At 43.4% G+C, this 27,588-nt stretch overlaps 1 protein-coding gene across 2 annotated transcripts; it reads right to left on the bottom strand.

The window, feature by feature from the left end:
• Positions 1-265: 265 nt before the first annotated feature.
• Cep70 (centrosomal protein 70) lies at positions 266-25,307 on the bottom strand. Of its 2 annotated transcripts, XM_051140542.1 has the most exons (10): positions 25,209-25,307; positions 17,670-17,792; positions 15,038-15,128; positions 14,762-14,885; positions 13,590-13,770; positions 6,693-6,862; positions 5,049-5,105; positions 3,768-3,855; positions 3,587-3,675; positions 266-534 (listed from the first exon to the last, which is right to left on the bottom strand). In XM_051140542.1, exons 2-10 carry the CDS (start codon positions 17,736-17,738, stop codon positions 456-458), a joined length of 948 nt encoding a protein of 315 aa, XP_050996499.1. In that variant the 5' UTR covers positions 17,739-17,792; positions 25,209-25,307; the 3' UTR covers positions 266-455. The 2 variants fall into 2 exon arrangements, with proteins under 2 accessions (XP_050996499.1, XP_050996500.1); XM_051140543.1 differs by lacking the exons at positions 266-534; positions 3,587-3,675; positions 3,768-3,855; positions 5,049-5,105 and having other exon boundaries at positions 6,689-6,862.
• Between the last annotated feature and the right edge of the window lie 2,281 nt (positions 25,308-27,588).

The raw sequence follows: 27,588 nt of genomic DNA, 5'->3' as shown, positions 1-27,588 counted from the left end.
CCATGCACATACACGTAGTACCAACTGGACTTGACAGATTTATTTTCTTTTAAAAGGCACACAGTTGAGTTGGAGACTTCCTAGGGGAGAGGAGTTGTAAAGAGGAACTTGTACCTATGATCACACTTCATTATAGGAAAGCATGAACACATCCAAATTGCCCTTAGACTGCTAGAGCCAGAAATACCACATTTTCTTTTTCTACTTCTGTTTTTTTCAGACAGCCTTGCTATATAGCCCAGGCTACCCACATATTTGTGATCCTCCTGCCCAGAGTCCACGGTGCTGGGATTTACAGGCTCATGCTAGCACGCCTGGTTCAAACATGCTTGTAATGTCACACCCCTGCAGCCCGGCAATGCCAAGCCAAGGACAGTACACAACAGCAGATGAATATAAAAACAAATAATAAAACACAGGACCTAGCTACAAGCTGAAACTTTGACAAAATGGAATTACTTGACTCTTTTCTTAAGGGCCTTTTCCAGCTTCTTCACCTGTTGTTTATAAAGTCTTAATTCATGTTCTGTGGGCCTGTAGAAAAGAAATCACGATAAATATACTAACCTTATGGGAAAGATAAAAATACTTAGCAAACAAAAGATTGCTATGTTATCAATAAAAATTAAATTATTTTTAAATTAAATGTTATGTGTATAGGTGTTACACCTGCATATATCTGTGTACCACTTGTGTGCCTGGTGCTTGTGAATGCCCAAAGGCACCTGGAGTCCAGGTGGTGCTGGGCCACCACGTGGGAATCAAAGCCTGGCCCTCTGGAGAAGAGCCAGTGCTCTTATCTGCTCTCCAGCCCCTTATTAAAATCTTAGGTTTTTACTAGGCATTTTGATTTATTCTATATAATTCCTTAAAGTTTTTATTCACTTTTATGCTACTAAAACTTGTTCCCGATGTATACAACGCCTAGCTTATCAAATATGAACAGTAACATATCTAAATCTCGTTTACACTAAAACATGCTTTCCTCTGTGCTGGTTGGTTTTTGTCAACTTGACACAAACCTACACATATCTAGGAGGATGGAATCTTCTTTTTTTTAATCTTTGTTTTGTATTGTTTTGTTTTTTCAAGACAGGGTTCCTCTGTGTAGCCTTGGCTGTCCTGGACTCACTTTGTAGACCAGGCTGGCCTCAAACTCACAGAGCTCCACCTGCCTCTGCCTCCCGAGTACTGGGATTAAAGGCGTGCGCCACTACTACCTAGGGAAGATGGAGTCTTCAGTTAAAAATGCCTCAATAAAACTGGCCTGCAGGGAAGACTTTGGGGCACTGTCTAGATTAGTGGCTATGTGGGAAGGTCCAGCCCACATCTGGTCCTGAGGTCCTGGATGGTATAAGAAAATAGTCTGAGCAAGCCACGAGGAACAAACCAGTAAACATGTAACTGCAGCGTCTGCTTCAGTTCCGGCCCCAAGGCCTTGCCCTGAATTTCTTGGATAATAAGCTGTAAAATGAAATAAGCTCTCTCCTCACAAAGTTTTTTTGTCATGCCATGTGTTTTATCACAGCCACAGAAACCCTAGCTAAGACACCTTCATTACTGTCATCCTGTCTCTCTTACAACAGATAACTGCTCTCCCACATCCATGGATCATTATTCCCAAACAAGCTTTTCCTTAATTCTGTCTTTCCATGATCCCCAGCAGGTTTTCAGACTTTAGGCTATGAAGCTACTGCATAACCTTTTTTCATTAAATTATGTCTTTGAGAACAGATTTTTTTTTTTGGGGGGGGGGGTCACTGTTTCATCCCAAAACCTGGAATAATGCCTGGACCTGTAATAAAACGTACGAGTGAAAATCAAGTTTTATCAATGTTCATTCCAGGTTACACACTGACACCAAGTAGCATTTTCTTTTTATAGTAGTTTCTTTTTATGATATTTTCTGTAACAGAAATTACTAACTTCTGCTCCTATAACACAGGGTTAAAAAAAATATCTAAAAGTATTTGGGAAAGAGAAACCCACTAAAATTGAATTTTTTATAGAAAGTAATTGTGTAGTATACATTTCAAAATCACTAAGTTAGTAAAATTCAAATGTTTTCACCTTAAAAATAGTATTTGAAGCGATTGGTATATTAATTAGTTTGATGTAATTATTCCACACTGTATTCCTAGATCACATCACTTTGTATCCTATGGCAAATACAACTACAGCTTGTTAATTATAATTTTAAATTAAGAATATTATGTGAAGTTGTAAAAATTAAGAAATACTATATGATCCATTTATACACATCTAGGAAATACAAAATAATATATAACAGAAAAAATCAGAGACTGTCTGAGGCAAAGATAAGAAGGGTGTTGAGGATAAACTTACATAGACACAAGGAAAATCCTTGGGATAATTATTTCAGTTGTGACTGTTTCACAAAGGTCAACATATATGTCAACACTTTCAAATTGTGTAATATATTGTACATCAATCATACTTTACTATAGCAGCTTTATGTGTGTGCATTATATGTATGTGGTTGTGTGGATATGAAAGTGTGCGTGTTTATGTAGAGTGCGCTCATGTGTGAACATGTGTGAAGACCAGAAGATGGCATCAGATACCATATTTCATCACCGTATCTCCCCCAACTCCCCGACCCGAGACAGGGCTTCTCTCTGTAGCCCTGGCTGTCCTGGACTTACTTTGCCGACTAGGCTGGCCTTGAACTCACAGTGATTTGCCTGCCTCTGCTTCCTGAATGCTGGGATTAAAAGCATGCACTACTATGCCCAGCTAACAGTCTCTCTCACTGGACCTAGAGCTCATTACCTGGCTAGGCTGCTGGTCAGCCAATGAGCTCCTGGACTCTGCAGTCTCCACTGCTCCTCCCGGTGCTGCAGTTACAGACACATGCTGCTACAACCTGGCTTTGTACTGAGTGCTGTGGATCTGAACTCAGGTCCTTACATGTTTGCACAGCAGGCAGCTTTCCAAATGAGCCAACTCTCCAGCCCTCACTATAGCTAATAACACAAAAACAAAAACTAAGCAAGGACTGAACCTGGGCTTGGGAGACAGCTAAGTCTGGTAAAGTGCTTGGCATGCAAACATGAAGACCTGAGTTCAAACCCAAGAGCCCAGCAAAAAGGCACAAGGATACAACTTACAATCCCAGCACTGGGAAGAGGTGGTGGAGACAGGCGGATCCTAGGGCTCACTGGCTGGGCAGGCATCTGGTCTAATTGCAAGCTCCCGACAGGACTCAAGGAGAGATTATGTGTCATAAAACAAGGTGGACAGCTCCAGAGGACTGACATTGAGGCTGGCTCTAGATGTGCACACTCAACTGCACACATACTCGTACCCCACATGTAAACACACAAACACAGAAATGAGAACCCTGAATCTCAAGCTTTTACCCAGGCTTATCCTCAACACAGATCCCTATTCCTCATTTCCCTGCTTGCCTAAGGATTCTTACTCCTTTCATCATTTGCCAGGAAACAGAACCAACCAGAAAAGGCATAGGCATGGCAAGTCCTCGGGTTCAGTTTCAGAGTAAGGGGGCAAGAATGATTCATCTAACATTCTAAAAGATAAAGAAAAATCAAGTTTCTCCCACCTGCTTTCCAGATCTTTTTGGAGTTTCAGCTTTTCGCCCATCAGCACATCAATCTTGTATCTTGATTCCTTGAGTTGATTCTGTAATGACTACAAATGCAGTTCACAGTTAAAATAAGCACCTCTCCTGGGGATGCTTCTGCTTTATAAGCAGGTATTTATCAGATCTCTGGTCTCCATACCATCAGAAGGCCTTTGTAACTTGGTGAGGCATCCAGGCTTCCATAGTCTTTTTCTTCTTCTGACTGACTGTCATCTTCCTTGCTCTGCCTACAGGAAAACAAACACACTGCATCCTGTGGAAACCTATCTTTAAAGAGGACACATGGCTGGCAAAAATTAAGCCAATCTAATAAGGGCTTAATAACCTAAGCATGGATTAAAAACCCCAATTTGCGCCCTGCTCTACAGCGCAGCACTACCTAAGCATAGAGTTCTTGTTTACACAAGACGGGGTGAAAATAGTGTTGAACCAACAAACAAAACACAAATGAAACATTTTCTGGTCTTAAAAAAATATATACTGTGTATTGTTTATTCCTTCTAGTACTTTTAGGTCATAAAAAAAAATCTAAAGTGTGAGTTAAGGGGGGTAACAATACACAATACACAGCCACCTCACCTGCCCTGGGCTGCAGACCCCTTAGAGCACTTGTCACTCCTAAACATACCCACTTTTCCTGCTAGTGTACTTATCTAACTGAAAAGTCCTGTCTGAAAACTCTGCGGCATATCTGCAAGGTCTACCAGTTCCCTCTACCATCTGCTGCTCTCTCCTTTTGCCACCCACTATCCCAGTGACACTATATCACAATTATAGTTCATGTCACTGTGTTCTACCAGGACAAGTCTCACTCTAACTCAAGCTGGCTGGAAGATTCACTCTGTAGCCCAGGCTGGCTTCAAACGTGCCTATCCTCCTTCCTGGCTTTCTAATGTCCCAACCTCTACCTCAGCCTGCAGAGCGCTAGGATTCCAGGCACGAACTACCACACCCAGCCATGTGCCTAGTCTTATCACTGACATTCTATCTTTAGTACTTCAACTTGTATAACTGGGTACTCTGCCCCATAGGCAATGTACTACACATCCATCTATTTTATGAATATAGTTACTATCCAGTGATTAAGTAACAATGCTTTAACAAAATAAAATACCCCTTTTTGTTGTTTAATGTAAATATAGTATATGCTAAGCTAAGCAGTAAACTACAGTCTTGCAGATCTTTATTAAAAGAATTTCAACAGGCTGTTGTGAGGAAGATGTGAGGGGGTAACCCAAAAATTGTTGGGGAGAAATGGAGGCTAAAAAGTTTCAATATACACTGTATGCAGATATGAAATTCTCAAAGACCAAAAAATATTTTATTTGAAAAAGAACTTCATAATATAAAGACTTCCATAGCATAAAATATCCCTGGACAATATTAATCCTGGGTATCACTAAGATTATATTATTTATACCTTTTTGTGTGGCGTTTTCGAAGTTTAGATTCATAGTAATCAATAAGACAAAGCAATCTAGAAAGCAAAAAAAATAATGCTCAATTATTTTCAAAAGGTGGTATCTACTATTCTTTCTATATAACTTCAAATTATAAAGATAAAGGTAAGTACAGACTGGGGATGGAGAGACTGCTTAGCAGTTAAGAGAGCATACTGTGGGGCTGGAGATATAGCTCAATGGTTAAAAGACTGGCTGCTCCTTCAGAGGACCCAGGTCTGATTTCTAGTACCTACATAGTGGCTTACAGTCATCCTAACTCCAGTTCTAGGGAATCCAACGCTTCCGGCCTCCACAGCCACAGGCTCACATGCGGTACATACACATAGGTAAAACACTCACACAGAATTTCTCTCTGATTTGTTAGTATATATGTACCATTTGTGTTCAAGTGCTGGGCGCAGTGTGCACCCTTGTAATCCCAGGACTCAGGGAAACAGAAGCAGGAGCATATCTGTGAATTCGAGGCCAGCTTGGTCTATAGAGCAAGTCCAGGACAGCCAAGGCTACACAGAGAAACCCTGTCTCCAAAACAAAAACAACAAAACCCAACTTGTGTTCAAGTGCCTGTGGAAGCCAGAAGGCCGGGTCTGATCCCCTGGAGCTAAGTTTCTGCAGCTGTGACCCACCATGTGGGTGCTGGGAATAGAGCCCAGGCTCTCTGCAGGAAGGGCAAGCACTTCCCACCACCCACAAACCACATATACATATACACATCACTAAAAAGAAAATCTTTTAAAAAGTAGTAAGTACAGATTGCCTGGTAGACTTAAAATTTATCAATCATTTTTGCCAGAAACAAGTATTATGCTAAGCCATATATGTATAATTTCCATTGATATATTTACAAATATGCCTCAGCTTATTATATACACAGTCTTCCTGTCCCCAGTATTCTACCTCTGGCAATCTCCTACAGAAATATTGCCCAAGACTCAGTGGGTAAGGGCACTTGCTTCTCTTACACGGGACCCAGGTTTGATTCCCAGAATCCACATGGTAGCTCCCAACTGCATCAAATTCTAGTTCCAGATCTGACACCTTCTTCTGATCTCTGCAGTCTCCTGCATACATGTGGTGTGTATACATATACTCATGCACACTCCCGCGCGTGCGCGCACATACACACACACACACAGAGATAGATATTGTTTCTTGTGGGTTTTCTTTTTTGAGACAGGTTCTCCAAGTATGACCGTGGCTGGCCTGGAACTCAGAGATCTACCTGCTTCTCCTTCCCAAGTGCTGGAAACTAAAGGCATGTGCCACCGTACTCATCCGTGGTTAGTATTCTAAAACAAATGTCTAAATCCATGCCTCAGGGAGCTGGAGGGATGGTTCAGTGGCACCAGGCACATACACGGTGCATATACATATATGCAGGCACAACACCTATACACGTAAAATGCAATTTAAAGTTTAATAAATTCATTACTCAAAACACTCAAGAAAAAAATTACATACACACACACACACACAAAATGATGAAATGGAAAAAAGTCAAGTGACAAGAGACTTCTGTAACAAGATATAACCACTGTCAAAATAAAATCAGATTTAGAAAGTCAACCTAGTTCCATTATCATCCTATGTACTAGCATTACTGTTTATCCAAGACCGAGTGAGGAACTCTTCTGCAGAGATGTGCAAACACTCTGTTTTGAGTGATGATGCGCTCGTCTTCCTCTTTGGTAAACCTGTAGATATCCTTTTGCAAAGAAGCAATGGTCTCTTCTTGCTCTATTTGTTTTTTCTTATAATGCTGGCATTTCATCTGTAAGAAAATTGTAAGACCATGATTATGATCATACATGTAGGACATGCTGTCCTAGTAACGCCTGCATCGCCATCTTCCCTGAGTGGTTTCCTTCAATAAGCTCAGCATCAAGGCTTCTTAAAAACTGATGCAAAGAATATTAACATGCCACAGATGTGAAAACATAAAATGAGGAAACTATGCTTACTGTATGCATTCAAGGTTTCGTAATAAGTAAGGATTTTAAGAATCTCTATAAAGCCAATATGATGTATTATTTCAATGGTTTTATGAAACCAGGTCTCTACGTAGCCCAGGCTGGCTTCTAGCTTGCAATCCTATTGTGTCAGCCTCTAATTGCTGGAGTGTGGAACTATTATATCTAACATAGATCTAGGTTAGGATAAAAACAATAATCATGGAGATACTTACATAATAAAACTATTTTAAAAGAACCACATATGAAAAATAAGACTGTTTTTTTAATGATCTATAGACTGCCAATGATGTAGTCAGCTTAGACATCCAGGCAATGGGAGAGACTATAAATTCAGAATAGGTCCATAACCAAGAATAATCAGTATGTGCCTTAGATTTATAAAAAGATAACACTTTCAAAACAAAACACTCATGGCTAGTTACATGGTCATCTATTCAAGGTTTCAAATGTATTGAAACTTAGCAAACCTCAAAGGAGAAAGTCTTAGTTGCTAGTAACACCCCTCTTCTATCTTCTAGTGACCAAGAAATGCACAGTAACCCGTCCTCTGCCTTGGCACTCCATGAAACCAGGCACGACCTCTCTAGCTAAGTGATGAGGTGCTAATCTAGAAGTAATCATTGAGGTTGAGGAGATTCTCAAAACCTTTTTGTATATCGTGTATTTTGGTAATTTTCTTTTTTTTAATATTTATTTTTATTTATTTATTTATTTATTTATTTTTTGGTAATTTTCATCTCTGTATCTTTCTCTCCCTGTCTCCCCTAAACTCCCTCTCTCCCCTATCCCCCACCCCCATCTCTCTCTCTCTCTCTCTCTCTCTCTCTCTCTCTCTCTCTCTCTCTCTCTCTCTCCACACACACACACACACACACACACACACACACACACACACACACACGGTTCAGTTCACTCCTCTTTGACTGACTCCATTGCTTCACTATGAACACTACTGCAGTAAACATAGATGTGCAACCATCTCTGTAGCACGTTAACCTATAACCTTTGGTATATGCCCAGAAAGAGAATACCTGGACCATATGGGAATTCTATCTTTAAGTTTGTTTGTTTTGTTTTGTGGAACCAGCACACTGATTTCTATAATGCCTAGACTAGTTTACACTCCCTTAGGTAAGGGTTCTCTTTTTTCCAAAATCCTCATATCGTTTGTTTTTGTTTGTTTTCTTAATGATGGGCATTGTGACTAGGTAAGATACAATCTCAATGTGGTTTTCATTTGCATTTCCCTGGTGGCTAAGAGTGTTGCCCATTATTCGTCTATTTATGGGTCACTGGTACTTCAATCCTTTGAGAATAGTCTGTTCACTAATTAGCATATTTATCCACTGATTAGGCTGTCTGAGCTTGGTTTTTTATTTGTTTTTTAGACAGGATCTCACTATGTAACTTTGGCTGGCCTAGAACTGACTATGCAGACCAGGCTGGCCTGGAAGTCAGAGATCCTCCTGCCTCTGCTTTCTGAGTGTTGGGATTAAAGATGTGTGACAGACACCATGCCTGCTTGAATCTTTATACACTCTAGATAGTAATTCACAGCTAGTAGAGTCTTCTCCCTCCCACTGGTTCTCTCTTTACCCTGCTGCTTAGCTCCTTTCCTGTGCAGAAGCTTTTAAAATCGGTGAAATCCTATTTGTTGACTCTTGCTATTATTTCATGATCTATTGGAGTCCTTTTCAGAAAGGTCCTGCTTATGTCTGTACTTTTAAGAGGTTTCCCTGTCTTTTTCCCTGTCTTTGCTTGGAGTATTAAATTAAAGGTTTTTATTCATTTTGAACTTTTGTTTGGGGTAAAAGATGAGGATCAGCCAGGCTCAGTGGTTTAGGCCTGTAATCCCAGCACTCGGAAGGCTGAGGCAGTCAGATCTCTGTGAGTTTAGAGAGAGAGAATCTAGTTTCATTATTCTACATATTTATATTCATGTTTCCCTGTACTATGTTGAAGATGCTGTCTCTTTCTCCAATGTATGTAGTACTTGGCATCTTTGCCCAAAATTCAACTGGCTATAAAAGTGTTTATTTCTGGGTTCTCTACTGTCTTTCCCCGACACATGCATTTTTGTGGCAGTACCAGCTGGTTTTATTACCATAGTACTAGCTCCAGCACTATTACTTTGCAATCAGAATTACTTTCACTATCAAGGGCTTTTTGTGCTACTGTATTCACATATTCACATTAGGGCTGTTTTGCATGTTCACATTGGGACTGTGTCTTCCTTTTTCTTTTCTTTTCCTTTCCTTTTTTCCCCCCTGAAGACATAGAAGAATCCCCAGAAGCTCACGGGCCAGGTTACCTATGCCCCATACAAAATTCAAAACTCATTATTACCTGCTCACAGGGCTTTACTACACAGTGCAAGGCACTATAACCACATAAAGAGAAATATGGTATCTATATAGGCCACCAAAACCTCTAAATAGGGCACCGATCCATAATGAGAACTATGGTCTCTATGCAGGATATTATGGACTCAGTAAATTTCCAGTATGAGCTTTCAACAGGTGGAAACAGATCTCTCTATTCATAAGCATTACAACTTCATATAAGACCTTATGAGCTCTATATAGGTCACTGTGAGCTCTAAACAGGGAAGCATAAGATGTGCCCAGAACACTGTAATCTATACACAGACATCATGAATTTAGCCAGGCGTGGTGGCACATGCCTTTAATCCCAGCACTCGGGAGATAGAAGCAGGCAGATCACTGTGAGTTCCAGGCCAGCCTAGTCTACAAAGTGAGTCCAGAACAGCCAAGGCTACACAGAGAAACGCTGTCTTGAAAAACCAAACAAAACACTCAAAACAAAGACATCATGCACTTGACCTCTCTAAAGTGCCCTATGAGATTAACACACATGCAACAGGAGACCTCTGCCAGCACTGTGTGCTGCATATAAGTGCACTATGAGATAGACAGGAGACTGTGACATCTACAAAGAGCATTATAAGCTTGCAAAGGGTGTGTGAGGATCTATACTACTTCAGTATGAGCTCTGAATCACGTGCACTGTGAACTCTATTCAGGGTGCTATGAGCTCTGTACTAGGCACTGAGAGCTCTGTATAGATCACAGGGGTCCATACAGGATACATGAGCTTACAGATATCACATGTCCTTTAACCAAGAGCACCTTGAGCTATGTAGAGGTGCACTATGAGCTTTGTAAAGGACATTATAAGTTATACAGAGACACTATAAATGGCTACAAAACACACACACACACACACACACACACACACACACACACACGAGAGGTGAGCATGTGTGTGCACTATAAAGATGTGTACTTAGGATTAGAATATTTAAACATATGCACTATGAGCTCTGCTCATGTGTGATACAAGCTCAGTGGAGATACACTGATCCTAGACAGGTTACTATCATGGCACTGAGCTCTGTATAAGTTCACTATGAGAGCCGGGTGGTGGTGGTGCATGCCTTTGATCCCAGCACTTGGGAGGCAGAGGCAGGTAGATCACTGAGTTTGAGGCCACCCTGGTCTACAAAGCAAGTCCAGGACAATCAAGGCTACACAGAGAAACCCTGTCTCGAAAAAAAAAAAAAAAAGTTCGTTATGAGAAATACACAAGGCACTTTGAGGCCTGCACAAGGCTGGCTTAGCTCCATACAGAGGATTATGACACCTATAATGGGCTTTAAGGGATGCAAAAAGAATACTATAAATTCTTTATGCACAAGATATGGTCTGAGACAGGCGGTGGTGGTGCATCTCTTGGGAGGCAGATGCAGGCAGATCTCTAAATTTAAGGTCAGCTTAATCTACAAAGTGAATTCCAAGACAGCCAGATCTACACAGAGAAACCCTGGTCTTAGCCCCCCTCAACTCCTCCATCATAAAAAGATGAGGTCTGAACTGGGAGCTCTATACAAGTAGACTTTGAGTTCTACAGAGAATTCCAGGAGCTCTCCATATGGCCTATGACCTCCAAATATGGTAGTATGGACCCTAACAAAAGTGTATTCTGAACACTTGCAGCAGTTGTAATGAGCTGAAGCACACGATATACTCAGTAGAGATGCACTACGGGCTCTGCGTGGCACCATGCACTTTATACAGGGCCCTCTAAGCTCCATCAAGGAAATTGTGACATCTAAACAGGTTTCCAATAAGCTCCACTGTCTTACGGTGACTGTTGTAAAAAACCACCATGACTGAAACACCTTGTAGGGGGAAGGGTTTATCTGACTTATATTCCCACATCATAGTCTATCCTTAGAAGGAAGTCAGGACAGGAAATCAAAAGGGCAGGAACTTGGAGGCACAGGAGCTGATACAAAGGCCATGGAGAGGTGCTGCTTACTAGCTTTCTCCCCATGGCTGACTCTGCCTGGTTACTTACCAAGAACCACCAGCTCAGGAGTAACATCACCCACAATAATCACTAAGTAAGAAAATGCAGCCAGGCCTTTAATTCTAGCATTCAGGGAGGCAGAGGTAGGTGGATTGCTGTGAGTTTGAGGCCAGCCTGGTCTACAGAGCAAGCCCAGGACAGCCAAGGCTACACACTGTCTGGAGGTAGGGGACAGAAAAGAAGAAAAAGAAAATGCCCCATATACAGATGCAATATGAGAATACAGGACACCATAAACTTCAAACAGAGCATTATGGGCTATGTGAAGGCACTGTGAGCTGAGGACAAAAATATGCTCAATACAGAGCAACAGAATTAAATGCTTGGTATTATGACATTATAAAATACACATTGTATTAGGATTTCTTTGCAGATAACTGTGGGACCTTGCTGTTAAGGTTCAAGTATGGCATTACCAGATAGCCCCTGAGCTCAGCTCAAAAACAGACTTCCTTTATCAACAGGGCTCCCTCTTCTCTGCCTGATCTGGGGAGTCCAAATCCCCATATCTTCTACCTGAGGAATGTCTTGTACTCCTTAGGGAAAAAACAGTTTCAACTGTTTCTCCCAGTAGAATCTATTCAGCAAGCACCTGGGGGTTCCTGGAAACACCACATCCTATGCTAATGAGACCTTTAACTATACCTGGAGTTTTTTCCCCATCCATAGGATAATTAAATACTGTGTTCCCCTTCTTACTACAGTACTATACCACCACATGTAAATGAAGTATCCCTAGCACCCTTAGCTCCAGCGAATCAAAAACTTTCAGCCCCTGAAACCCCTCCCATTGTCCAAGGTTTATATAAAGTCCCTGTTTCATGAAATAAAGCCTCACTCACTCACGCCATTCCTCCACTATGACTGCCTGAGACGCATCATTTATTCTGGGGAAGGACTGATGCCCCTCCTCCCTGAAGAATATGCCACTGGACCCTCGAGGCGTGGCTGCCATCCAGGCAGCCATAGGTGCTCCAGTCACTGTTGAAGAGAAGGCAAGCCGCTGACTGCCGGACCTGCATTCTGGCTGTGAACAGACATGGCACTGGCATCACCTACATCCTCTGCCATTAGCAGAGCAGCTTAACCAAAGAGTTGTAATACTGTCACTGGCCTTGGAATGCCCAAGTGTCCACTGGTGCTGGCAATCTCATTTTAAAAAGCTAACAAGTCATGAGCTATCATGTAGTTGCTGGGAATTGAACTCAGGACCTTTGGAAGAATAGCCAGTGCTCTTAACCTCTGAGCCAGCTCTGGTGCCCTCTTCTGGCCTGCTGGATCATACACAGACAGAACACTGAATAATAAATAAAACCTTGGGGAGAAAAAAGAGCTAACTAGAACACCCTGTGAGACTGGGAGGCTTGTCCACGGGCCACACTCTGAGCGCTCTAGCTACTCCTAAAAGAAGAGGAACCTTAGATTCCCAGGTCCTTCTGTTCCCCCTCCTGGACTGGCTGAAGAGAGGTGCATACACTTCTGGTGCAGCGATGACATCAGTAATATTCATTATGGGATGTACACAGAATGTTATGAGGCATTTACAGTAAAATCTGAGCTCATTACAGGTCAATATGAGATTTATTTGACACTGTTATGTATATTCAGGACATGACAGCACTAAACATGGTACCCTGATTTTTGTAAAGTAGATGGTTGATTTACAAGTGGAGGGAAATCCTTGTGCGGGTAAAATGAGCTATGCAATGTGCAGGATGAGATACTGAAGGCTCTGTGGTTTACGAGCACTTCCTGCTCTTCCATCCTACAACCATCAGCTCACACACTCCAGGGACCTAACACCCTCTTCTGGACTCCAGAGGCCACACATATATGGCCTATACTCACACGGACACACACATGCATCTTTTAGAGATAGTCATGAAACTACAACGTGTAGCCACCACATACATGAATCTCAAAATGGGGCACTAAGAGAAAAAGACATCTTCCACAACTTTACTTGTCTGTGCCACTGCTACCTGTTTTCTTTTTACAGCCTTTCCACACACCTCAAACACCGGATTCCCTTGATCTCTTTGCCACAAAGTTATACCATGGATAGGACACGGAATCACCTGGGACTGAGCTGACCTGTTTCAACACTGCCCATCAAATAAGGAAACACAATACCTGTAACATCTTATGCTCTTTCTGAAGGTCTTCTATTCTGCTTTGTTGCTGGCAAACCCTGTTTAGGGACTGGTCTTCCAATTCACCAATTTTGGATTTGACGCTGTCCATGATCTGCTCCAGGTCATTGGCGCGCTGCTCCTGGTGTGCTGCTCGGCTCTGTTCTAGCTGAAGTTCACTTCTAATTAACAGACACAATTCCTTCCCTCAGTGTTAGAATAAATCAGATCGGACATGCCATATGACAGCTTACTTTCCAAACGTCTTCACATTCTTAATATTTCTTATTGTGTTTTGGTGCTGAGAATCAAAATTTAGTATAATTAGCACTGAACTGCACCTGTATAAGAGGTCTGCAGCCACGCCCCCTGGCACACCCAATGTCATCTACCTTACTAAGAGAGAGTAATAGAAAAATAGAGGGTGTCATTACACATCAGTGCTAACTGCTACCTAAAGTCATCTGTCTACTTAATTTCTGCCCATTTATCTGTAAAAATATCTTTACATTTTACACTTAAGAAAAATACATTTCAGCTGGATGTAGGTGGCACACACCTTTAATCCCAGCACTTAGGAGGCAGAGGCAGGTGGATCTCTGAGTTCCAAGAAAGCCGGTCTACAAAGTGAGTTCCAGGACAGCAAGGGCTACACCGAGAAACCCTGTCTCAAAAACCAAAAACAAAACAAACACATTTCAAGGGGCTGGGGAGATGGTTCAGTGGTTAAGAGCACTGGCCGCTCTGCCAGAGGACCCAGATTCAGTTCCCACACAGCAGTCCACAATCATTCATAAATCTAGCTCCATGGGATCTGATACCCTTTTCTGAATTCTGTGGGTGCAGGCACCCACACAGCACACTTAGAAACATGTTAAGAGAAACACTCATATGCATAAGAAGTAAAAACAATTCTAAAGCCAGGAATAATGGAGCACGCCTTTAATCCCAGCACTCAGTGAGCAGAGGCAGGCAGATTGGATCCCTGTGAGTTCAAGGCCAGCCTGGTCTACAGAGTGAGTCCAGGACAGCCAAGGCTACACAGAGAGACTCTGTCTCTAAAAAACAAACAAACAAAAATCTGGAAAAATAAGTACAATGAACTTTCAGAACTGTCTTCAGGGAGCTGTGCTTAGAATGAACGCAAACAATGACGGGCACCCGCTTCCTTACTTCAGCTGCAGATTCTTCTCGATGAGCTCCTGTATCATGCTCTGCTGACGGGCTGTTTCCTCCATCAACATTTTCAAATTCTGCCTCATCCTTTGTGATGACTGCTTGTCAAAAACGATGAGATCTACATTGTAAAAAATTATACATATATATATATATATATATATATAAAATAGATGACAAAAACAAGGGAAAGGTAAAACCACTTTAAGACTTTAAAAGCTTTTTAAAGAAGAATTAAGCTTCGTATGCAACATAGCCAATGGATCTGGTTACCTTTGAGGTCGGCTCTTTTGACTAGACACAAAGGTTTGAAGCCATGCGTCATCAGCAGCACACTTATGCTCTCCCATTCTGCTTCCTCCTGCTACAATCACAGTAGAGAAACAAGAACAACTTTAAGATGTGAAGAAAAACCTTCTTTGAGATTTCCTATGTCTTCAGAAAAGAACCTTTTCCCAAAAGACTTTTGCTGTTTAGAGTACATGTTTGTTTGTTTGTCTGCATGCAGGTACGAACACACTAAGTTCAGGTGCCTGCAAAGACCGGCAGAGACTGTCAGCCCCTGGCGTTTGAGGTGGTTGTGGCTGCTGGGAACTGAACTAGGCTGTGGAAGACCAGAAATACTCTTTTCTTCCAGACAGAGTCTCACTTTGTAACCCTGGCCGGACTCAAACTGGAACGGTAGACTGGGTCAGAGATATGGCTGCCTCTACTTCCCAAGTGCTGGGATGAAAGATGTGCACGCCATGCCTGGTTTTAATGTTTTATGTATTAAATTAAAACTGATTTATTGTTTTTATTAAAATCAGCAATAGAAGTATGCAAACGAGTATAAATTGTTGCATTACACAAAATATTCACATGTAGGCCTTAATGGGCAAATTAAACAAAAAACAACTTGTAATTTCAGTGAACCAGAGAAGTCTAACTGAATAAGGTCAGGCCATACACAGAGGACACAACCAAAAACTAGAAGTAGTCACTCTGAAACAAGTACCCCTTTAACAATGATGAATAAAGAAAATCAAGGGCCGTATGAGGGCTAGACTAGGGATATGGCAGCCTCCAAAAGGGCAGGCTCTTGGCAGGTGGCTCAGAGGCAGCTTTTATGACCTTCCACAGTTATGTTAAAGAAACAGAAAGGCAGGCTGAAAGGCTGACTTGTCCAGGCTGCTCTTTAATGTGAACCTACTTGAGCTTGCTCAGCTATTCCAGAAGTGACAAGGAAATACGGGAGCAGCTTCGGCAGCTGTGCAACACTGGCGCGCCCTGACAAAACTCAAGACAGTGCTGTCCCAGCACCAAAGGCGTTTGAAGCTGCGGGCAAAGCTTACAAGCTGCTCCTGCATCAGCAACAGAAGGGAGCCCTGGATGTAAATCAGGCGGGAGAAACACATTGTCAGGGGCAGGGATTGAAGGGAGGAAGGCCTACACATGTAGAGGATGATCCGGAACTGTTCAAACCATGAAACTTTGCTGAGCTGGACCTTAAAAATAAGAGAGAGAGAGGGAGAGAGAGAAGCAAGACATGCATGAAGGAAATGACAAAGTGGAGACTGAAGCTCAAGAAAAAGTCAAATGCGAAGAGTCAAGATGGTCAAGTAGACAGCTAATGAAATCTACAAGCAAACACCAAAGGAAAGAAACCAAATTAGACCTTCCCAAGGCCACTGAAAGTGACACTGGGTGAGCATGAGTGGCAGCTGGGTCACAGGCACAGAACAGTCCCCTGCTGTGCCCTTCCTGCTTCAGAGGACTCACTTTTTCCTCCCATTTCCACCAACATAGAAGAACACTGGCTTTTAAAGTCCATTTTGTTTTCACTACAATTTAATATCAGAGTAATCCTTTACTGCATTGATGGGAGTGGGGGCTCAGCTGAAGCCCAGGACCCGCGTCAGCTCACGGCTGCCCCTGACTTCAACTCCAGGGGGATGTGACGCCTCCGGCCTCCACAGGGACCATATACACACCTCCTGCTCCACATAATCAGAAACGATAAAAATAACCCTTAAGTATAATAGATAATGAAAATAGCTGGAAATAGGTTTTCCAAAGTGTGTACTGGTAACACTAGTTGATTAAAAAGTTCAAACTACTATTAAATAAGAAGGGAAATGCTGTCTGATATTATTGAGAAGGCTCAGCCGGGTGTAGTGGCCCACGCCTTTAATCCCAGCACTCAGGAGGCAGAGGCAGGCGGATCTCTGTAAGTCTGAGGCCAGCCTGGTCTACAAAGTGACTCCAGGACAGCCAGGGTTACACAGAGAAACCCTCTCTCGGGGCAAAAAAACAAAAAAACAAAAAAACCAACAAAGACAAAAACAATAATTGAGAAGGTAATAAAGTAATAAAGACATTTGACAATTTGTATTCCTGAATTCTTCAGCTATCTAACCAATCTTTTAAAAAATGATTTATTCTTAGTTACATGTACTTGTGTATGTGTCTGGGGATGTGATGGAGCGGGGATAGTATGTTCAAGTGATGCAGGTGCCTGCAGAGGCCAGAAGAGGGAGCTGAAGTTACAAGTAGTTGGAAGCTGCATGATGTGGTGCTGGGAGGCGAACTCAGGCACTACAAGAGCACTAAATCCTCTTAACCACTGAGCCATCTCCCCAGTTCCCACCAAGTTTCCTAAAGTCAGAATTTTCAGGCCAGCAAGAAGTTCCGTGGGTAAAGATGGTTGTCACCAAGCCTGACAATCCAAGTTTAGTCCCAAGATCCAGCGGTGGAAGAAGGGAACCGATTGCTTCAAGGTTTCCTCTGACCTCCACATGCAGCCCATGTACAAAAATAAATAAATAAATGTAAAAAAACCAAGTCAGGACTTTCATATTTGTACACCTAGCACTCTTTTGGTGTGTACTCTGAGAAAGAGTGACCTAAAATATTTTAAGTTTACCTGTTTTTCAATCATGAGTCTGTTTGATAACTGGCTGGAATCCTGGGCTTTAGGGGCTGTTAGAGACATCAGTTCTTTTGTAGAATCCAAAGTAGAGATCGGTGATAAAAAAATTTGAGTTCCCTAAATGAAAGAAGAAAAATTGCAATAGAAGTTACAAGAGGTCTGAGGCTCTAGCTCAGCTGGTATAATGTTTGTCTATCACACTTACAGTGCTGGGTTTATGCTCCAAATCTGCATCAAACTAGTGTAGTGGTGCATGCCTATAGTCCAAGGACTCAGGAGGTGGAGGCAGGAGGATCAGAACTGCAAAGTCATCTTAGCTACAAAGCTAAAGGAAATTGTATGTAGGGCGCACACTCTTAGACAAACCCACACTATGTTCTCAAGTGTGTCTTACTCTTTTCCTCAGTGCCCCTTTCCTTCTGACTCCTCATATTTACAATCTATATATAACATGGACGTGGAGCCACACCTTTAATCCCAGCACTTAGGAGGCAGAGGCAGGTGGATCTCTGAGTTCAAGGCCAGCCTGGACAATCGACAGGTCAGCCAGAGCTGTTACACAGAGAGATTCCATCTCAGAAAACAAAAAAGAATCCACTAGTCATACAAGGAAATTTTACAGGGAAAATTAGGCTACTCTTATGTAAATATTTTTACTTATTTGAATAAATTCTATCTTATTCTGTTCTCTGTAATACAATATTCTAGGTTTTTCACATAAAGAATGAGAGAAAAAGAATACACACACAAGGCAGGCATAGTGGCGCATGCTTTTAATCCCAGCACTTGGGAGGCAGAGGCAGGCAGATCTCTGAGTTTGAAGCCAGCCTGGTCTACAAAGTGAGTCCAGAGAGAAACCTTGTCTCAAAACACCAAAAAAATCAAAAAAACAAAACCAAAAACAAATTTAATTTGTTATTCACTTCACATCCCAGTTGTAGCCCCTCCCTCTTCTCCTCCCAGTCCCCTCCCTCTTCCCTGTACCCACCATGCCCTACCCCTCAGAAGAAAGAGAGCCCCCACCCACCCATCCCAGTAGGTCAACTCAAATCAGGACTGAGCAAATTCTCTACCGAGGTGGCAGCACACACCTTTAATCTCAGTACCCAAGAAAGAGTGGCAGAGGTATGTGGATCTCTGAGTTGGAGGCCAGCCTGGTCTACAGAATGAGTTCCAGGGCAACTAAAGATAGACTTACTGAGTAGATAGATTGCCACAAGCCAAAATAAGATACTCTGAGCTTTAACAATGATGACCACTATAATCAACTAAAACTCAGCAAATATTTATGCATCCATCATAACATATTTTTTTAAATGAAAGAACAACAAATGTCTTCAGAAGATCAAGAACCAGGGCTGAGAATATAGCTCAAAGCTACAGTGCCTGGCCCAGAATGTGATAGATTCTGGGTGTGATCCCTAATATTGCAAAAATAACTGGTACAAAATAAGTCAACTCATTATTGTGAAAATTAGTAAATAAATAAAATCAAGATCTATCCTGACTTTCCCATATGAAGTATACAGATGCATGCACATAAACCCAGCATACAAGGTAGAAGCAGAAAGATCAGATGTTCAAGGTCAGCCTCAGCTATGCAGTGAGTTCAAGGCCAGCAGGGACTACCAGAGATCCTGTCTGGAAAAAAAAAAATGTTGGCCAGGCAATGGTGGTATATGCCTTTAATCCCAGCACTTAGGAGGCAGAGGCAGGTGGATTTCTGTGAGTTCAAGTCCAGCCTGGTCTATAGAGCAAGTTCTAGGACAGCCAAGGCTACACAAAGTAACTCTGTCTCGAAACAGCAACAAAAAGTATTCTCATGATAGGCCTTCATTATAAGCACCCTTTAATTTTCCTTTAGTTAGCAAGAAACCATTTCACCTTTTTTTCAAGACAGGGTTTCTCTGTGTAGCCTTGGCTGTCCTTGAAGTCACAGAGATCCGCCTGTCTCTGCCTCCCAAGTGCTGAGATTAAAGGCGAACGCCAATGCCCTCTGACAGCTGTCAAACTCTTCTTTGTCCCTAGCTGCCTTGAATGTTCCTAATCAATCGGCTCCTTTGATGACCACCTGAACTATCGCCAGGGCAGTCAAGCTATTCTGAGTTCTCCGTAATCACTCTGAAGACCTAGCCCAGTTGCAAAGACCATGACAACACTGTAGCCACAAATGCTGCCAAAGCTTCACCCCCGCCTCTGGAGGCCCTTCTGAAACCACAGCCGCTTCAGCAGCTATTTGAGACTGCACTCCAGGTGAGAGGAGCTTGCCAACTCTTGATGGTTCTCCTCACCTGCCACTATTCTCTCAGAAAGGGAGGAGGAGCACCTCCGCAGACACCAGAAGAAGCTGTGGCTGCTGAAACATGGGTCATGGATGGTTCCCAATATGCATAGGTAAAGCTGTGATCAGTGGAACTAGAAATCGGGCAGCTGTGAGTATAATTGCTTCTTTAGTTTCTTGTCCAGTTGCTGTGATAAAATACCTGGGCAAAGGCAACTTAAGCTACTGACAAGATGGCTCAGTGAGTTAAGGCACTGGAGGCCAAGCCTGACAACTGACTCTGTGATCCCAGTACACAGAAAGCATAAACGAACCAACCTGACCAACCAAGTTGTCCTTGGATCTCCACATGTGCCGTAGCACAAGCATGTTGGCACACACATACATGAAACAAGCCAGTGCATTTTATCATTTTTAAATTTTTTGTTCCGTGCTTTTTGAGACAGAGTCTCACAGAGCCTGCCTTTGCCTCCTGAGTCCTGTAATTAAAGGTGTGTAACACCTGTGATGTGCTTTTAAAAGCAATTTATAGATAGTTGTGATGGTGCACACCTTTTTTGTTTGTTTTGTTTTTTGAGATAGGGTTTCTCTGTGTAGCCCTTGCTGTCCTGGACTCTATTTGTAGACCAGGCTGGCCTCGAACTCAAAGAGATCTGCCTGTCTCTGTCTCCCCGAGTGCTAAGATTTCAGGTGTGTGCCACCATGCCCAGCTGATGGTGCACACCTTTAATCCCAACATTTGGGAGGCTAAGGCAGACAGATCATTGTGAGTATGAGGCTAGCCTGGTCTACTTAGCAAGTTCCAGGCCAGCTAAGGATACAGAGTGAGACCCTTTCTCAAAAAAAAAAAAAAAAAAAAAACAGCTAACTTAACAGAGAGAGAGGGGTTATTTTAACCCACAGTTCAAGGTGTCATCCATTACAGCAGGAAGTCAAAAGGAGCTGGTCCCTTGGAAGCCATGATCAGAAAATAGGAATGAACGCAGACATGGTACTCAGCTCCCTTCTCCACCTGCACTATGCAGTATTCTAGCAGGGAGTGGCCACCCAGCTGTTGGTCATCCTGCCTCATTTAACATAATTAAAACAATCCAAAAACAAAAACAACAAAACAAAACAAAACAAAAACAATCCCCACAGGCATGCCCAGAAGCCAGGCTCCAGGTGATTCTGGAGTCGGCCAAGTTAACAACCCTAGCCATCAAAATTGGTAAAATTACAGCCTATACGCAAATAAGCCAGGCCTCTCTTCTAGCTACATAAACAGGGCATTTGTCACCATTCCCAGGTTAGTAAGGAGGCCTCTCCTCTGTGGGCTAACACTGCCCCTAGCCCATGTGGCAATATTAGGCTCAATAAAGTCTTCTCTCGGATGATCTCTTGCTTGCTTGTAGATTAAAAACTGGTTGCACAAAGATGAGACAAAATCCCCAAACTTCTTTCTTTTTTTAAAAAAGATTTACTTAATACATATATATGAGCTCTGTCTGCATGTACCCCTGCATGTCAGAAGAGGGCAGCAGATCACACTATAGATGGTTGTGAGCCACCATGTGGTTGCCAGGAATTGAACTCAAGACCTCTGGAAGAACAGACTCTTAACCCCTAAGCCATCTCTCCAGACCCTTCTTTATTTTTTAAAGATTTACTTATTTATTTTATGTATATATGAGAGCTCTATCTGCATCTATACCTGTGTGCCAGAAGAGAGCACCAGCTCTCATTAGAGACAGTTACGAGGCACCATGTGGGTGCTGGGAATTGAGCTCAGGACCTCTGAAAGAGCAGGCAGCAGAAGCACTCTTAACCTCTGAGCCCTCTCTCCAGAAAAATCCTCAAACTTCTAGCCCTGGTGGAGACAGCCACAAGTTTTCTGAAAGCCACCAAGAGGGAAGACAACAGGAGTATCAGGTAGCCAAAAGGAAAAAAAAATATGTAACTTATCATCTAGCACAATATGTATATATTTTGTTTATGATTTCTCCTAAATTGAAAAAAAAAAAAGCTCTAGTCATCCATTACCCTGGACATACCTCTGTCATAGTGATTCCTCCTGCCGTTCCCACCTGGTCATTCAAGTTGATCTCAATAAAAGGATCACCCAATGAGTCTCATGTCCGAAACTGGATCTTGAGCTAGGTTTCAAAAAGATACACACCATAGCCTTGAAATGTTCAGCTGCCACTAAACATGTTCTTGATTTAGTCACAGTAACAAGAATGGTCCAAGCTGGGCGTGGTGGCGCACGCCTTTAATCCAGCACTCCGGGAGGCAGAGGCAGGCAGATTGCTTGAGTTTGAGGCCAGCCTGGTCTACAAAGTGAGTCCAGAACAGCCAAGGGTACACAGAGAAACCCTGTAGGGGGTGGGTGGAAGAATGGTCCAAACTTCATCATCAAATGCCTCCTCCTCCTCCTTTTCCCTTATCCTTCCTCCCCCTGCCCTATTGAAACATGCCCTAGATATCCAAAGCTATCATTCTGATATGTGGCTTCAAGGGAAGTTATCCTTGCTTGCAAGTGTATTTTACACAATTAAAAACATCTGTAGAACTCATTTAAACCTGTGATCAAGCTCCAACCGCTGCAAACCACCAGAGTAATTCTGAGTTCTGTAACTGTTCTTAAAAGAGCCATAGTGAAAATCTGTAAGCTTTCTTAAGAGCATAGTTCAAAGTACTACAACAAATTAACACAAAGCCTTCAAAGCATTATTTACTAATGCAATTGTGCCAATCACTTACAGTAGTCTTTGCCCCATTCAGACTATTAACAGGACATAGGTTTGGAACCTTGGAAGTCACAGGAAGACAACAAACTCATCCTGGAACGAAGGCAGATACTTTACGGAGTGTCATTGACCCATAAGACTGCTCGAGTTGGGGGGTAGAGAATAGAAGTTGTTTAGTACATGGCAAACAGAGCCAAGTGTTAAAAAGGGAAAACATGCTCATAATCCCCAGCTTTGGGGTCTCAGAACGGAGGATCATGAGTTCCAGACAGCCCAGGCTACACAATAAGACCCTATCTCAAGAAGAGAAAGGAGAAGCCAGACATAGTGGCCCAGACACCTTTAATCTTAGCACTCAGCTGATTGTAGTGGCGCAAACCTTTTATCTCAGCACTTGGGAGGCAGAAGCAGGTGGGTCGATGTAAGTTCGAGGCCAGCCTGGTCTACAAAGCAAGCCTAAAACTGCCAAGGTTACACAGAGAAACACTGTCTTGAAAAAAAAAATCTTAGCACTCAGGAGGCACTCAGTTCAAGGCCAGCCTGGTATACACAGTGAGCTTCAGGACAAAGAAAGAGCGAGAGCAGTCAGTCTGTGTTTTTGGATTGGGAAGATTAGGCCATTGATATTTAAAGTTATTATCGAAATGTACATGTTAATTGTGATAAGCAAGTTACTGACTTGTTATGTGTACTCTCACTGGTAATTTGTGTTTTAATAAAAATGGTTTGAGAGACAGAGAGAGAGAGAGAGAAAAGAAAAAGAAAGAAAAAAGAAAAAAGAGAAAAGGAGGCGTAGATAAATAGCTCAGTAGCTGAGAGCATGTACCCTTTTGTGAGGACCAAAGTTCAATTCCCTGGAGCCACACCAGGTGGCTCACAACCACCTGTCACTCCAGTTCCAGGAGATCCAACTCCCCCACGGGCACCTGCACGCATGGATACACATATAATTTAAAATGATGAAAATGTCTAGCGGGGAATGGTGGTGGTGCAGGCCTTTAGTCCTAGCATCCAGGAGGCAAATCCTGGTGGTTTCTGTGAGTTCAAGGCCAAACTGGTCTACACAAGACAATCAGGGCTACATGGTGAGACTCTGTCTCAAGAAAAAAAGAAAAGGGGGGAAGAGAAAAAGAAAACAGAACAGAAAGGGATAGGAGAAAGAGAAGAGAGAAAAAGAATGAAGATAAAGGAATAATAAAAATGAGAAAAAGAAAGCCGGGCGTGGTGGTGCAGAAGGTGGCAGATCTGTGAGTTCGAGGCCAGCCTGGTCTACAAAGTGAGTCCAGGACAGGCAAGTCTACACAGAGAAATCATGTCTCAAAAAACCAAAGCGGGGGGGGGGGGGGGGAACGGGGGACGGGATGGGGAGAAAAAGAAAAACTGGAGGTATTTGGAGGTGTTTGTTTTGAGACAGCCCTGAGACTATTCAGCCCTGGCTGACCTGGAACTCACTAGGCAGCCCAGGCTGGTTTTGACCTCAGCAAGCACAAGCCATCAAGGGGGGAAAGTGTGTATTTTGCCACAGTTCATGTTTCCCAACAGTTCATTAAATTGCTCTATAAGCATCTAGAGATCTGCTAAATACAACATATATTAAAAATTTCTAGCTTGGGAGTGGTGGTGGTGATGCATGCCTTTAATCCCATAGGAGGCAGAGGCAGGTGATCTGTGAGTTCGAGGCCAGCCTGGCCTAGAGAGTTAGTTCCAGGACAGCCAAGGGGGGGGGGGGGGGGACTGCCAGCAAGCAGCACCAAGTCTCATAAAACTCCTTTCCCAAGTGAAGTCGGGGGAGCATGTCTATTTCATAATAGAATAAAAACAAAAACAAAACTCCATGCAACGCAAAAAGGTTGAAAGCAAAGCTTGCAGCGCTATCTGATACGACTACAAATTAAGTGGCAGGCTAGACAAACAGCTCAGGGGGGTAAAGACACTAACCGCAAGAAAGCTTGGCATGCGATCCTCAGAACCCACGGAAAGGGAGTCGTTTGTAATCCCAGAGCTCCCACAGGGTGACAAAGGAACAGCTGGGGCAACTCTCCCCGCTAGGCCCGGGTAGGACGCAGAAAAACAAAAGACCTTGTCTCAAACAGGTGGAAGACCTACACCTGGGATCTTTTTCTACGCCCGCATTGTTACTCCAAATCGCTATCACCTGGCAGGACGGCTCAGCCCCCCAAACCCAGCCGGTGCCACCTACGATTCTAAAGCCCACTTCCTGCCTCCTCTACTTGGTCGCTCTCCTTAATCGATCACTCGGGTGGGAGCCGAGGCTCGGAGGCTGCGTGGGAGGGAAGCAGGATGCACAAAGCGTCAGGCGGGCTCCCGCTGCGTGCTCCAAGCCCCGACACCTGCACGCGCGATTCCCAGCTAGCACGCAGCAGCCGGGGCGACTCCGCCCTGGTGGTGGTGGGGGTCCTGGCTGATCAGTAGGACGCTCGGGACTCAAGAGAGGTCACCTTTGGGCGTGCACCTGATAGAGGACCCCCACGACGCCCTCAGCGACCCCCAAGTGTCACTCACCTTGGCCACCTCCTGCAGCCCGCAGCGTGCCCGCCCCACCGCCTCGGCTCCGCCTCCGCGACCGTTAAGCGCAAGCCAGGCTGACCAATCGAGCCAAAGCAGTCGATGGATCTCCCAGCGAGGGCGGGAGGCCACTTGGAGCGCCTGGGAGGCGGGGCCCACTCCGCGCTCTATTATTGGCTCTGCGTATGGGGGCGGGGCGGGGCGGGGCAGGGCTTCCCACCCACACGGGCTTGCTGTAGCTAGTCTGTAGTAGGCATTCTAGACGTTTTGTCACCAATGTGGAGTCTCTGATCCGTGAGAAGCTAGAAATACACATTTGCGGTCGGAAGTGAAAGTGAGGCCGGGCCTGTCTCGCCATCACTGGATGCTTGGCATTCACTACAGCTTTCTCTCACGCCAAGACTGCAAGCCTTTACTGGGAGCTGTCTGCACACTCTCGACTCCAGACGTCGCTAAAGTGCCAGTTATAGGCTGGCATTTTGGGGGACCCCAATAAGCATTTCTTGATAACGTTTCACCTTCTCCTTGTACATTTTCAAATGTCTATGAAGTACTTAAATACCTGACTGACGATGCTCAGTCTAGTGAGGGAGGTAGGCGCCTGCTAGACACTGATAAGCCAGGTTAGGGAAAGGGTTTGCAGCTACAGAGATAAAGGAAGATTACATAAAGCCGGGGGTAGGCGCAACCCTTGCTTCAAGTTTGAATCGGCTGTGAAGCTTTAAAAACTTGATCTTTGGGCCTCAGGTTGATTAATTCGGAATCTCTGCAGTGGGGCCCACCTGTCCGGAGTTTGTAAGGTTCCCTCAAAGTGATTCTAAACTATAGCCAGGAGGGAGAACTGCCTGCCGAGAGATAAGACTGATTTACACCTGGTGGGAAAGAAAGACTGGAGATGCAAATGCAGTTCAGCTGGTAGAATGCTTAACATGCACAAAGCCCTCGGGTTTGATTCCTCAACACTAGCTAAGACAGGTGTGCTAGCACTTGCCTGTAATCCCAGAATTTAGGAGGTAGAGGCAGAAAGTTCAGTGTCATCTCTGGCTTCACAGAAAAAGTCAAGGCCACCGGGAGCTACAGGAGGCCTTGTCTCAAGGAAAAAATAAAACTAGGCTCTCTCCCCACTATTTTAAAAAACCAATAGGGGGTTAAGAAATTCAAACTAGGGCTGGAGAGATGGCTCAGTGGTTAAGAGTGCCGCCTGCTCTTCCAAAGGTCCTGAGTTCAATCCCCAGCAACCACATGGTGGTTCACAACCATCTGTAATGTGAACTGATGGCCTCTTCTGGCCTGCAAGTGTACATGCACCCAGAGGCCAAACATCCCTGGGTTAGAATTATTTTTGAGACTAGTAATAAAAAAAAACTAATTCAAACTATCTTAAACAATAAAGCAATTGATTAGGCTACATAGCAGAAAGCCCAGAGGAGGTAGACTTCGAGGTTGGTTAATGCATCTTCAAGGGCCCAGTTGCTATTAGTCTGTGCTGTTGAAAACATGATCAGTTCATACTAAGTTTCCAGCTGCCTACAAGGAGCAACCAGGACCACATACTTTCTTTTCCCACAGAACTTCTCCAGTTTTGTTTTTTTGTTTTTTTTATTGAGCCAGCTAGATCTGCAGCTACACCTTGCCTTCTGATCAGTAAGTGCCTGGGAGATGTGGTGGCTTACACATGAGTTACAGGAAGAAAAAAAAGGCACCATAATTATAAGTAGTTTCCAAAGTGCTGGTGCCTCTTCCATTCTTACATAGCCAATACTGGGAGGGTAATGTTAAAACTTTACATCTCTGGGTCTCTGATATAGTTATTTTACTTTTGTTTTAGTCTTCATTCTTGTTTAAAAACTAAATTTGGATGGGCAATGGTGGTACATGCCTTTAATGGCAGCACTAGGGAGACAGAAGCAGGTGGATCTCTGAGTACTGGCCAGCCTGGTCTACAGAGTGGGTTCCAGGACAGCCAGGGCTACACAGAGAAACCTTATCTCAAAAAAAAAAAAAAAAAAAAAGGTAGATGATAGATAGATAATAGATAAAAATTAAATTTGGAAAAATAGCCAACCCATTTCAAATGGAGACCCCTCCTCCAAAAAAAAAAAAAAAAAAATTCCTGTGTTTTGTTTTGTGACAGAAGCATTTCCAGCTGCTCTCTTTAAGCAACAGGGTCTGTGAGCAGTTTGGTGAGAGGCGCGAAAGTAGCCCAACAGCCTTTCCGTGCTTCCTGAGAAAGCAGGAAGCAACCTGAAACTTAGGACGAAGTCGAAAGTTCAACCAGCCTGGGCAAGAATGTTTCATGTTCAAGTGGAAGACCTTTCCTGGCGCTTTGTTCAGACATGACTTCCTGCTGTGTAGTCCTGGCAGGCAGGTAACAAAT

The sequence above is a fragment of the Acomys russatus genome, chromosome 32, assembly GCF_903995435.1.
Source record: "Acomys russatus chromosome 32, mAcoRus1.1, whole genome shotgun sequence".
Lineage (NCBI taxonomy): Eukaryota > Metazoa > Chordata > Mammalia > Rodentia > Muridae > Acomys > Acomys russatus.
The sequence above is the reverse complement of the archived record's forward strand: the minus strand, read 5'-3'. Positions and strand labels throughout refer to the sequence as shown.